Consider the following 14365-nt stretch of genomic DNA (forward strand, 5'->3'; position numbering starts at 1 on the left):
GGAGGGTAGAATATGGAGGGATGGCCAGGAGTGTGTTGGAATAATCAAGTCTAGAGATGACAAAGACAGGGACCAGGGTTTCAGCAGCAGATAAACTGAGGCAGGGAGATGTTCAACATTACACAGGCCTGGCCTTGATGATGGCTTGGATATATGGTTGGAAGTCCCATCTCGGGGCCAAATATGATACCAAGCTCGTGAACATCTGATTAACCGTCAGCTGGTTGCCAGGGAGAGGGATGGAGTTGGTGGCTGGGGAATGGAGTTTGTTACAGAGACCAAAGACAATGACTTCTGTCTTGTCAATATTTAATTGGAAGAAATTTCTGCTCATCTGGTACTGGATTCAGACAAGGAAAGGAAGCTAAGGATTAGAATCTATCATTTATTCCTAACTAGTATACCCAGAAAAGCAAAGTGTAGTTGCAGTGATTGAGCACAGAACACTGCCAACACTGGAATAACAAAACAGCAAAAAGAGTTGCCAATGTTTTGCAAAGGACAATATTTCTGTGATTCTATAACTGTAAAAGGGAAGGTTTCACATTGATATTGTGCCTTTCATGAACTTAGGATGCCTCAAACACCTTTATAGCCAATGAAGCCACTGTTGTAAAAGTGGAAACACTCCAGCCAATTTGCGCGCAGCAAGGTCCCACAAACATGAATGTGATGACGACCAGATAATAAATTTGTTCTCATGATTTCTGGGACATCGGGGAGAACTCCCTTGCTCTTTTGCCAATGGAAAATGGAATGTTTTACATCCATGTGAGCGGGAAGGGGAACGTGATGGCAGGGGAGCAGCTCATGGGGGCGGTTGGGAGGAGTAAAGTTGGTTTTAGATGAGAAAGCAATATGCACCATAGCGAATCAGCAGCATGCTTTACACCCCTTACAATTTTTCCTTTTCATCAAAGTTGATGGGGAAAGAAATCAGATGGGGGGTAAAATGACTTCTGATATGCTATCACCTGTGTTGCGCCACCAACCAAGTAGGAATTTCACCACCTTCTGATCACCTTAAGTAACTTGGTGCCAAATTTTGTATGATAACACTCCGGTGAAACATTTTGAGATGTTTTACTGCATTAAAAGCTATTGTTGATACTTCCTCCATCACCTGGTAGACCTTTTGATAATCAAAATGGATACAATTTAAAAGAAGCAGAGGCGCTTTACTTTTTAATTCATTTTCAGGCCATGGGTGTCGCTGGCTAGTCCAGCATTTATTGCCCATCCCTAATTGTCCCTCGAGAAGTGGTGGTGAGCCACCGCCTTGAGCCACTGCAGTCCATTTGGCATAGGTACACCCGCAGTGCTGTTAGGGAGGGAGTTCCAGGATTTTGACCCAACAACAGTGAAGGATTGGTGATATATTTCCAAGTGAAGCTGGTGTATGACCTGCAGGAGAGCTTGCAGGTGGTAATGTTCCCATGTATCTGCTGCCCTTATTCTTCTAGGCACCAAAGTTTGCAGATTTGGAAGGTGCTGTTAAAAAATCTTTGACGAGTGGCTGCAGTGCATCTTGTAGATGGACACATGGCAGACACTGTGCATCGATGGCAGAGGGAGTCAATGTTTATATTAGAATGTACCTTAAACCACTTCCCAAACATTCTTTTGTATTAGGGTCCCCATGTTTTATCAACAGATTGATGCCCTCTTACAATTACCCTGCTGCATCATGGAAATGATGGTAATCCCGTCTGAACTGCAATGGGGCAGACTAATGTAAGTAGCATTGGAACAACGCCTGATCAGTTTCTGGCAGACAACAGGGAGCCCTTCTCGGAATAGGGTTGGGTTGTGTGCTAAGGGGAGATATGAGGAAGGTCCCAAGGCTCAGGCTCTTCTGCAGGAGCAGAGTGGGCAGTTGAAATAATTTATTTAAAACACTATGTAAATTAGCTGAGTGCTCTCTTTCACATTCACCCCACGCCCTGCTTCCCCCTTCCACCCCTGACCTGTCCCTCCTGCCCAGGTAATCATTATACATAAAGCATCCAAACCCACTTAATTATACTCCAGCCTGTAGATATCTATTAATCCATATATAAACCACATGAATTCTTTGTATTTGTGTATTGGACATGTGAGGAATAATGTTCTTAACATTGATGTTGCAGCTTAACCCTGCACCTTTATAAATTAATATCTGATGTGTCTTCAATGTAGCAAGCACAGAATGAAAGTCACCTATTCTTTCCTTCTCCCCTCAGGGGTTGACCTCTTCTGCCTGTAATCAACTCTCAACATGGACAGTAATTGAACAATAGGCATGGCGTGCTTTTGTGAAGGACCTCGGTGCTAAACTCTTGAGTAACAAGACCCATATGCAGCAGCCCAGAAATGTTCTAATTGATTGTAAACTGTCAATTTACACTCATTTTCCCTAGGGCAGGTGTGGTGTTTGCTGCACGATGCAGGCAGATTGCCTTGTCAAGATGGAGTGCTGATCTAAAAGCACCTCTATTTACTCCGATCACTCGACACTATCATAGCTTGTTGACAGATTGCAGGATTCCTGAAGTGAAAAGATTGAAGAATTCCAGGCTTGTCATTGACTCACAGACCATACCAGCCCATCAACATGGCTTTGCTTTGCTAGCATGTTAGCGGCCTCCAGTTGAAGAGAAGACATGAACCCTTTTATTTGGCGATAAAAATATTTTGTTTTTGGTGTCAGAATTTTAGATGTATATTTTTAGTCGCTTTGCTCAGCATCTTTTGTAGTCTTTTGCACTGAGCCCAATTTTAGAACTTCTAAACAGAGTAAAGGAACCACTCCCCCATCTTCCTTTGAGTAGGTTTGAACTGGCAAATTGGCACGCCATGTTCACCATTCTTTAAGGACTGTGTGGTGTCAGATGTGAGGCTTAGGTGCAAGACCCATTAGTAATAAAGCTGACTTGTTGCAACTGTTTATAGATGAGTTGGAAGAATAGGACTCCCCGTTGATGTTCAAGGAACCTTTTAAAAGGAGTAGAGCTGCTGGATTCCTGTGAGTTGATTTTACTGCACTTCTGATCAAACTATTTGGACTGATCATTAAATCGTTGGTAACTCAGCCAGAATTTAACAAGAGCAACCAATGGAAGCACTGGAAGCAGATGATATCAGTCCTGCTTTGGAGGCCACTGAGGAGTTCTTTCTTTTCAGTGGCATTGATGACCAGGTAAGGCGTGAGGATCCCCCAAAACAGGAAGTGTTTGGCATCCAGGAGGTCCCAGTGATCATTGGACATGAAGTCCTCAAGGTGAGAGGTGAGAGGTCACACAAGAGAGATGGCAGCAGAAGTACAGCTCAGAAAATGAGCAAATCGGAGTCTGCAAAGCAAATAGAAGTCGGGAGAAATGCACCCACCAGCAAACCAGTTAGAGTGGCCAATGGGCCGACACAGCAGTGGGCTGCTGGTGCGGACACTGAGGGCTCCTTCATCTCATACAGCGCGGCCCATGCCAGGAAGGGCAATCTGGCTGAGGAATGGCAACCCAACCGGCCGCTGCTCTTTCGATCGCAATCTGACATTGTTCCGTCTTGTTGCCAGTCACAATCTGGCCCAGCGCCAGCCCACTATCCACTAGATTCGGAGATAGCTCCCTCCAGCGTCTCTTTCTCATCCTCGTTTAGCAAAGGTGGAAATTTTTCAACGGCCACTCAAAGCCAAGGCGGTAAGTGCCACCCATATTGCAGCTGGTCGAACTTCCTTTTACTTCACAAAGTGATAGTCATGCTGCAGATATGAAGTCTAATGGAATGTTGGCCTTTATCTCAGGTGGACTGGAATTCTAAGGGTTGGACAAGTTGTATAAAGCTGTGGCTAGAGTGCAACTGGAGTACTAGGTTCAGTTCTGGGCACCGCACCTCAGGAAGAATATATTGGCCTTGAAAGAGGTGCTGTGCAGGTTCACCAGAATGATACCGGGCTAAAGAGATTAAATTATGAGGACAGGTTGCATAGACCAGATTTGTATTTCCTTGAGTATAGAAGATTAAAGGGCGGTCTCAAGGTGTTTAAAATAATCAAATTACTTGATAGGGTAAATGGGGAGAAACTATTTCCTCTCTGGTAGGGGAGTCCAGAACAACCTTAAAGTTAGAGCTGGGCCACTCAGGGTGATGTCAAGAACTATTTCTTCCCTCAAAGCATAGTGGAAATATGTAACTCTCTCCATAAAAAGCTGTTGAGACTTTGGGAGGGGAAGTGGTGTGGTCATTTGAAAATTTCAGAACTGAAATTGATAGATTTTTGTTAGGTTAGGTATTAAGGGATGTGGAACCAAGATGGGTAAATGGAGTTAAGGTACAGATTAGTCATGTACCAATTGAATGGTAGAAGAGCCCCGAGGGGTTGAATGGTCTCCTGTTCCTATATATTTTCTTCATTCTTTTGTGGGATGTGGGTATTACAGGCAAGGTCAGCATTTGTTACCCATCCTGAATTGCCCTTGAGTTGACCATTTCAGAGGGCAGTTAAAAGTCAACCACATTACTGTGGAGTCACATGTAAGCCAGACCAGGTAGGAATTTCCCTAATAGGTGAACCAGATGGGTTTTTACAACAATCGACTATAGTTTTGTGGTCACCATTACTGAGATTAACTTTTAATTTCAGATTTTATGAATTGAATTTAAGTTCCACCTGCTGCCGTGGTGGGATTCAAACCCATGTTCCTGGAGTATTAGACTGATCCTCTGGACTACTAGTCCAGTGACAATACCAGTACTCCAGGGTCCTGTGCTCCCTTGTCTGGCAAGTGAAGGAAACTCTTTTCATTGCCAAACAGAGCCTCGACATTGATTGAATAGGTTGGATCACTCATTGATAAGCTCACCCTTTGATAACAATCTCCCAACCCTTTTATTATTGTTCATGAAATATATTCAACATATTCCTTTTTTTAAAATTTCAGTCAGCTTTTTGCTGTACTGCTGATGGCTTATACTGAGGTACTGTTCCTGATGGTGGAAGTTATGTGGTTTAGAACAGTTAATTACAGCAAAGGCATCATTACTAACCTCCATAACACTGGGCAAGGGAGGGGGATATCAGCCTGGGATCCTGCATTTGAATGGTATCCAGTCCTCCCTGTGCTGACTTCCATGGCGAATAGGCTGTCCAAGGTTTGCAAGGTATCAGTGGCACCTGTTGGCCCAACTTGGACTGGTGCCTTCAGGAGAGATAGGGACAAACTGCTCATAATTGAGTTGAATAATAACAACAGGAATTATTTATAATTAGCTAAAGCATTCCCAAAGCGGATACTGTTGGGTCTCATGGGGGTTTGACATCGTGTCCCAGAAGGACACGTGGGTCATCATTTTAGAATAAATGTGAAAGACTGAAATGACTTAATTTTGCAATTTGAAAAAGGAGAAATATAACAGGTGGACCCCTTATCATCAACTCCCCAACCAAAGGAAATGCTGTTTTGCTTGGGTCTTAACCATGGTTCAGCGGTAGCATTCTCATCTCTGAGTCAGAAGGTTGTGGGCTCAAGCCCCACTCCAGAGACTTTCGCACATCCTCCTCTCTGACACTCCAGTGCAGTACTGGGAGAGTGCTGAACTGCACTGGCTTTCGGATAAGACGTTAAACTGAGGCCCGGTCTGCCCCCTGCAGGTGGATGTAAAAGATTTCACGCCACTATTTCGAAGAAGTGCGGTGGAGACCTCACCACTGTCCTGGCCAATATTTATCCCTTAATCAACATTACAAAATCAGATGATCTGGTCAGTATCTCAATTCTGTTTGTGGGATCTTGCTGTGTGCAGTTGGCTGCTGCCTTCCCTACATTATAGCAATAACTATGTTTCAGTAGTACTCCATTGACTATAAAGCACATAAGGACATCCTAAGGTCGTGAAAAGTGCAACATAAATGCAGGTATTTTTCTTGTGTCAAAATTCATCATAAGTTTAAAAATCTCAAATCAATCTTGACCCTTTTGCTCCAGTTGAAATAGTTTTAGTGTCAGTGGGCCTTTTCTCATAACTATTGTTTCCCATCCTGGATGTCATATTGGAATGGAACCTAACTTCATTTAGATATATTATGTTGGGGTATGGACTTTGAACCATGGGTATGGACAGAGGCTGTTTATACTAACAGTTAACTTGAAATTTGTGTTAAAACGCACCCACTTTTGGAATCAGGGGAACTTAATCAGCAGAAGTCAGGAATCAGCAGAAGTCAAGCTTTACAGGGTAGAAGGAGCAACAGGCTGCAAATGGGCAGCTGTGGTGAGGAGCTCCTGAGGGAGCTGACTGCACAGGAGCCGCCTTGAAATACATCACACCTCTCCACTGTCGTCTCGCTGGGTGGGACTGCTCTCACGTGGTTCCGTTCTTATCCAGCTAATCGTAGCCAGAGACTCACTTGCGATGGCTTCTCTTCCTCCTCCTGCACTGTTACCTCTCTGTTTGCCAAGGATTAATCCTTGACCCCTTCCTATTTCTCATCTACACTCCGCCCTTGGCGACACCATCTAAAGGCTCGACGTTAGTTTTCACATGCACGCTGGTGACACCCAACTCTACTTCACCGCCACCTTTCTCGACAACTCCACTGTTGCTGAATTATCAGGGGATTGAAGTGCACCAGCCATCATGAATGTGGTGCAGTCTTGACAGGACTGGTCTTTCCCTGTCTGCCAGTTTTGTATGTTCTTATACCTTGCTCACTAGCTTTCCATGTCTTTGTTCAAATTTGTTTTGTTCTTTTAATGCTGCACTAGTTTAAATAAAAATCACTTTGAGCAAGAGATGGGATCTTGAGGTTGCACTGCAAGCAATGAACAATTATCTGTCTCACTGAGCACAAGACTGTGCAGTTGAATGCATCCCCTGATCCATGAGGTCCGAACTGTTTTAATTGAGAAAATATTTTTCTAGCTTCCTTTCACTGTGATTGAGAGGAAGAGAGTAAGAAAGAGAGAGAGAGAGAGGAAAAAAAACAATATCTTGTATTATGGAGACAGAGAAAAACAGGCCTGAATGAGGCTTTTTCTCGTACAACAAAAGGTGCTGCAGACCTCCCTCACACAGAGAAAGCATATTGGTCTTGGTGATTGCAGATCCTCGAAATGCCATTTATAGTCAACGGGGAGTGGAGGGGGAGGAGAGAAATGGGCCACTGTCATCTGCAGCCAAGTGACATGCACCAGGGACTGAAAATAAGAGAATTTGCATTATTGGATTAATAGGGAAAGTGCAGCGGCAAAACATACATCTATTATCCAGCAAATAGTGGATTAGTGTGTCCACTGAATGGAATGGTTTTTAAGTATGACAGATACTAATGAATGGCAGGAGCTCTTGCTTACATTACAAGGAGCGCAGAGCAGTCGCCATCTCCACAGCAAAAAAGGAAAGTAATTTTTTGCTGTCTTATCATTTGTAAGAAGCATATTGCCAAAAGGAGCCTTTATTAAAAAGAATTAAACTGTTGCAAAAAATGGAAATTAACTTTTGCAACGGCAGCAACATGTATTTATGCAGCACCTTTAACGGCATTTCAAGGATCTGCAATCACCAACATAATTAAAACATCCCAAGGTGCTTCACAGGAGCGTTTAAAAAAAAGTTGACACCGAGCCATATAAAGAGACGTTAGGACAGGTGACTGAAAGCTTGTTTTAAGGAGCCTCTTAAAGGAAGAGAGGTTTAGGGAGGGAATTCCAGAGCTTGGGGCCTTCTCAGCTGCAGGCACGACCACCAGTGGTGGGACAGGTGAAATCAGGGATGCACAAAGAGGCCAGCATTGGAGGAGCATGCTGGAGGGTTGCAGGGATAAGGATGACAGCAACGTTACCCTACTGTGTACCCACCTTTAAAAGAGCAGCATTGGGTTTGCAAGAGTGCTTCTTTGCTTTCACATTTCAATGCTAAAATGTTGAAGGATTTTTGAGAGAATTGTAACATAAAGATTTCAACACCAAATCAACCGTACAAGCCATTTCCTGTACCAAAACCAATTCCTCCCTCCAGAATTCTGGGTTTTTTTTTCAATGCCTTATTCTGATTTTAGCAAATTGTGTTTACTTAAGGCTAGATGGTCAAGTTGGCTTTATGAAATCAGCGGACATAAAATGAACAAAACTTAGAAGTTTACCTTAAGGATAGAGGCACTACCCAGTGTGGTGCCGGGTGATACAGGTATGGAAGGTCCTCTGGGCGGTGTCAAGTTAGCTTAATCCCATCCCAGGTGCTATAAGGGATACCACAACGCTGAATTTTGAACGGATGAATCCAGCTGGGCTTCCCACTCCTCATCATTGTTCAATGGCTCCTGGCTGGAAATTGAGCAATATTTAATTTTTAAAAATTTATTCATTGGATGGGAGCATTGGCAGCAAGGCCAGCATTTGTTGCCCATCCCTAACTGCCCTTGAGAAGGTGGTGGTGAGCTGCCATCTTGAACTACTTGGCTTTAACCAAACATATGAACAATGTCCTGTCAACGCTAAGGCTGGGATTGCCTGCCCTGGTCCCATGGTTTCTTTTTTTGGGTGGTGGGGACAGCGCTACTTGGGGTTGAGCTCTGCCGAGGCCTTGCCTATTTCAGTGTCAACCGCTCACCCCTTCTCCATTTCCTCAGATACTCAGCTGTTCACATAGGTGAATTGCTCATTCGAAAAGACATTGCAGACACAGTGGGTCGAACGGCCTCCTGTGCTGTAATGATTCAGTTAAACATTCACTACTCATTAACCCTCCCACCACTGCGTGGGTGACCTTATTGTAAAAATACGTAAATTGGGAAAGTATGGTCGGGGAGAAAATCTCAACAATAAAACCCCGCTGTGTGACCAGTGAACTGAAGGCTGCTGGCACTCGTACGTTGTGGTAGAGAAGCAGCCCAGTCCACCAACTGTGGCAAATCTAACCCCTACTGTCTTAGCTGATACATGAAGAGCAGTTAGTTAGGCAAAAAAGAGATTGGTCCTCATACAGATGCAGCCCAGTCAGCAGTAAAGAAAGAACTTGCATTTATGTGTGCCTTTCACAATCTCAGAATTGCATACATGCATAGAATGAACAGCACAGGAACAGGTCATTCAGCCCAACTGGTCCTTGCTAGCATTTATGTGCCACATGAGATTCCTCTGACTCTACATCATCTCACTTTATCTGCATATCCTTCTATTCCTTTGTTCTTTCCGATTACCTTGCGATTACCCTTAAATGGATCAATACTATTTGCCTCAATTACTCCATATGGATTTGAGTTCCATATTCTAACCACTACGAACGTACGTACATATGAACATATGAAATAGGAGCAGAAGTAGGCCATTTGGCTCCCTGAACCTGTTCCACCATTCAAGAAGATCATGGATGATCTGTTTGTGTTTCGAGTTCCACATTCCCATCTACCCCCAATAACCTTTGATTCCCTTGCCGAACAAGAATCTGTCCACGGAACAGGCTCTGAAGAATCATAGGGACTCAAAATGTTAACTCTGTTTCTCTCTCCACAGATGCTGCCAGATCTGCTGAGTTTTTCCAGCTTTTTCTGTTTTTATTTCAGATTTCCAGCATCTGCAGTATTTTGCTTTTATTTTATATTTATATAAGAATCTGTCTATCTCTGCCTTAAATTATTCAGTGACCCTGTTTCCACTGCCTTTTGAGGCAGAGTTCCAAAGTCACACAGCCCTCAGAAAAAAATTCTCCTCATCTTTGTCCTATAAGGGCAACCCCTAATTTTATAACCGTGCCCCCCTAGTTCTGAACTCACCCACAATAGCAAACACCCTTTCCATGTCCACCTTGTCAAGACCATTCAGGATCTTATTTGGTTCAATCAAGTCACCCCTCAATCTTCTAAACTCCAGTGGATACAAGCCCAGCCTGTCCAGCCTATCCTCATAAAACAACCTGCTCATTCCAGGTATCAATCTAATAAACCTCCTCTGACACATTTACATCCTTCCTTAAATAAGGAGACCAAAACTGCACACACTACTCGAGGTGCAGTCTCACCAATGCCCTGTAAAATTGAAGCATAGCATCCTTACTTTTATGCTCAATTCCTCTCGTAATAAAGGATAGCATTCCATTAGCCTCCTTGATTACATGCTATACGTGCAAACTAACTTTTTGTGACTCATGCACAAGAACACCTAGATCCCTCTGCACCTCTGAATTCTGCAGTTGTTTTCTGTTTAAATAATACTCTGCTTTTGTATTCTTCCTGCCAAAGTGAGCAACTTCACATTTTCCCACATTATACACCATCTGTCAGATTTTTGCCCACACTCAACTTATTATATCCATTTGCAAACTCCTTATGTCTTCTGCGCAGTTTACTTTCTCACCTATCTTTGTATTGTCTGTAAATTTAGTTATCGTGCCTTCGCTCCCCTCATCTTAATCATTGATGTAAATTGTAAAAAGTTGAGGCCCCAGCACAGACCCCTGCTCGACCCCACTAGTCACATCCTGCCAATCAGACAAAGACCCATTTATGCATACTCTCTGTGTTTATAAGGGCTACCTTCTACTTATGAAACTGTACCTTCGTTTCGGACTCCACCTAAGGTAAAAACATCTCTACACCCTATCAAAGCCCTCATTTCAAAAAATCCCAAAATACTTTACAGCCAGTTAAGTATTTTTGAAGTGTAGTCACTGTTATATTGCTGGAAATGTGGCAGCCAATTTGTAGGGACCAGCAGGGTTCATTAACAGCAATGAAATAAATGACCAGATTACCTGATAGCGTGCTGGTTGAGAGATAAATATTCGCAGGACACCAGGAAACTCCCCTCCTCCTTTTCAATATGTCGTGGAATCTTTTACATCTACCTGAGACGGAAGATAGGCCCTTGGTTTGAGGTCTCATCTGAAAGATGACACTCCTCAGTGCTGCATTGAAATGTCATCTTGTGTTTTGTGCTCAGGTTTCTGGACTGAGAATTGAACTCTCAGCCTACTGTCTTGGAGGTGGAGGTGCTACCAACTGAACCACATCGTTGTCAGGAGAGGAGGTGTCACAACTCACTGGGGATAGTGCGCTGTGCTATAAAGCCCCACTGTTCCCTGAGCTGTGACAAATGTGAAAAGTTTCACTAAACCGCCAGATTGCCCCAATACCTCACTGTTTAATTTAGGTTAACAGAATATGAGCACCAGGTTTGGAAACTTAATAAGTAAAGAACTGCTTATTGAACAAATTGTTTTTAACTAATGGCAAAAGAGAGAAACATGAACTGCTAACTTATAACTCTATAACTTAAACTCTACCCCTTCTTAAACCCCTATACACAAACATACCCATACACATGTAAGACGCCCAAACATGGATTTTAAGGGTGAGCTAAAACAGTTCAATAGCACCAATCCGGAGTATAGGATTAGATGGGTTGATTTTGATTGATGCCTTCCAAATTCCTTGCAGTTTGTTATTGATGACACAAGGTGGTCTCCAAGCACTTTCAGTCTGTGGTTCACTGGTTGAAAAACTTGCTTTTCAATGTCTCTACTGGTGATTTTTCCCCTTTGCCACTTGACAGGGGTTTTCAGAGAAAGCAGGTTACAGAGATGTGAGGAATAGTCAGCTAGTTACTATGGCAGAATTACTGGAATCTTACAAACACCGAGAGAGAGAGAGAGGTTTTAGGTCTTCCCTCTTTGCAGGCTAGGAGATTTACTGCCTGCGCTGTTACCACACAAAACCCTGGTCTCCTGGTCAGGAGCCAATTAAAATGCTGTCATCAGGCAGTTCCCCTTAGTCCAGGACCCCTTTCCAGCACCATCCTGTTCTTTGATGGCACACTTTGTTCCAGGATGGCAACATTGTAGATATTCCCATTCTGTTCCAGTGAACATGACTTTCAACTACAGCCATGGTAGTTTTTAAAGCCACAGTCCAATTTTAAAGCCACAGTCCAAGAAAAATAAAAATATGTTCTTTACAGGAGGAAATAAAATTTGAAGAAGACCAATATACCTTTGGGATGGTGGGGCAGGAGTGGCGGAAGAGAGAAAGAGAAAACAGTACGAAAGTTAGAACAGTGAATATTGACCTTTGTCGCACATGAGTTTGGATCCAGCTCACTCTGGCTGAAAGCCTCCGGTATTCTCCCAATTGTCATTTTTTTTCCTAAGGTAAACAAGTTTGGAACATTTTCAACCCAGTTGCTTGGGGCCATTAACTTGTTGCATGAAATCACCCCTTAATTTGGTGGTGTTTGAACTGCTTTGGAAAGGCCACAGTTATAGCTGGAATGGATATGTCACAATGAAGCAGCAGGAGGTGCTTTTGTGAGATTGGGAGTGCTCAACACTGGCTGCATTAGCAAACAAAATTGCTCTTGTCAATTGTGCGAGCATCTTCCTCAACTCCAAGAACATAGGATTTGCTTCCAAAAAAAATTTACAGAATCTACTTTCTAATGAAGCAGGGCTCAGATTTTTGCAGTTGTAAAAGTAGCAACAACTTGGCATTTATAAAGTGCCCAGAACGTAGTAAAAGCACCCTTTGGCATATTTTGATACTGAGCCATGTAAGCAGATATTAAGTCAGGTGACCAAAAGCTTGGTCAGACGTAGGTTTCGAGGAATGTTTTAAAATATGAGAGAGGTTTAAGGAGGCTAAAGGCACAGCCACCAAGGATGGTGTGATGAAAATTGACAAGAGGCCAGAAATTCAAGAAGTGCAGAGATTTTGGAGGGTTGTAGGACTGTTTAGAGATAGGGAGGGGCGAGACCACGAAGGATTTGGAAACAGGGATAGAAATTTTAAACTCAAGATAAGGCCAGTCTGGGAGCTAATGTAGTTCAGCAAGTACAAGGGTGACGGGTGAATGGAACTTGGTGCGAGCTAGAATATGAACAGCAAAGTTTTGGATGAGCTCAGGTTTACGGAGGGTTGATAATGGGTGGCTGGTCGGGAGAGTGTTGGAATAGTTGAGTCTGGAGGTGACAGAGGTATGAATGATCAAAGCACAAACCTTTCTGTCTCCCATCCCACAGATCCTCAGCCCCCTGGTCGAGATGTCATAAGGAAGGGAAGCCTGGCAAGAAGGCAGGATCATGCCAGCCCGTGGAAGGAGTGCTATGTTGAGCTTTGTCCCCGTGAACTCTGTCTCTACAGCGCAGGGACTGGAGATGACTCCCACCTCTGCAATGTGTACTACCTGAGCCGCTGTCAAAGCATCACCATGTCTTCCAGCCATGGTGACCGCGTCCTGGAGGTCCTCTTTTCCAATGGTGCTTGGCTGCAACTGCAAGCTCGATCCCAGCGGGAGGCTGAAGACTGGAGGCAGGACCTCCTGGCACAAATGCTCACCCTGCACCTGCCGCAGCCATTGGGCCTGCCAAACGGGACCCACAGCTTGTCACCTCCCAATTGGCATCCTGGGACTTGCCAAGTGGAGGCCATCCAGCCTAGGGTTCGCCACTTGTGCACAGAAGGCACAGTACGGATCGGAATACTTCACATGTTGATGCCTCAGAACAACTGGAACTCCTACACCTTTGTCCTTAGCCAAAGCCAACTCAAGTGTTTTCAAACCAATGACTTACAAGAGGCACCCTTGGCATCTTACAGGATTAATCGATGCCTCAACATTCAGACAGAAGCGATAGTGGGGTCTGCTCCCCGCTTTAAGGTGACTTTTCCAGAAGAGGTTCTTATTCTCATGGCGGCCACCCAACAGGAGGCCCAAGAGTGGACAGAGGCAATCAAGGCTGTGATTAACTCCAGATGGGTGGCCAATAGCTCTGAGTGCTTCTCATCGAGGGATCTGAAGGCAAAGGGGATGGACTCCAATGGTGTGGGCACACAGAGGAATAAGCGGTACTCGGTGACCAGCAGCTTTCTCAGTCTCCTGACGGTCATCGCAGTGGAGAAGGGGCTCACGGCTCAGGGCTTCAGGTGTGCAGGTGAATGTTTACATCCTTTACTAAATAAGAAAAGTACTTAGGAGCTCAATCTTATTGACACTGAGAATCTCATTTCCCCAGGGAAGATAGAACTGCTATCACTTGTTTTGCAGAATGTGCCGAGGAGGAAGGGAGGTAGGCAAGTGATCTGGTTCGGGCTTCTGTCAGTGCAGCTGATGAGAAAAGAAGCAAGACTTAAGGAAATAGGAAGAGAATTAGCCTTTGAGCCCATCAAGCCTCTTCAGCAATTCAGTTAGATCATGGCTGATCTGCATCTCAACTCAATTTACCCGCCTTGGTTCCATACTCCTTAATACCCTTCCCCAACAAAAATCTATCAATCTGTGTTTTTCTATTTTCAATGGACTGCAGCAGTTCAAGAAGGCGGCTCACCACCACCTTCTCAAGGGCAGTTGGAGATGGGCAACAAATATTCCATGAAAGAGGCCCCCAGCCTCAACAGTTTTTT

At 44.0% G+C, this 14365-nt stretch overlaps 1 protein-coding gene across 2 annotated transcripts in view; it reads left to right on the forward strand.

The window, feature by feature from the left end:
• plekhm3 (pleckstrin homology domain containing, family M, member 3) overlaps positions 1-14365 on the forward strand; it is an 87605-nt gene that overhangs the window by 11344 nt on the left and 61896 nt on the right. For both annotated transcript variants that reach the window (XM_078551542.1, XM_078551540.1), the window contains exons 2-3: positions 2223-3674; positions 12985-13896. In XM_078551542.1, the coding sequence (XP_078407668.1) occupies positions 3095-3674; positions 12985-13896 (1492 nt within the window). In that variant the 5' untranslated portion in view covers positions 2223-3094. The remainder of the gene's footprint in view (positions 1-2222; positions 3675-12984; positions 13897-14365) is intronic.

This window comes from Cetorhinus maximus, chromosome 11 (genome assembly GCF_964194155.1).
Source record: "Cetorhinus maximus chromosome 11, sCetMax3.hap1.1, whole genome shotgun sequence".
In the NCBI taxonomy this organism is placed as follows: domain Eukaryota; kingdom Metazoa; phylum Chordata; class Chondrichthyes; order Lamniformes; family Cetorhinidae; genus Cetorhinus; species Cetorhinus maximus.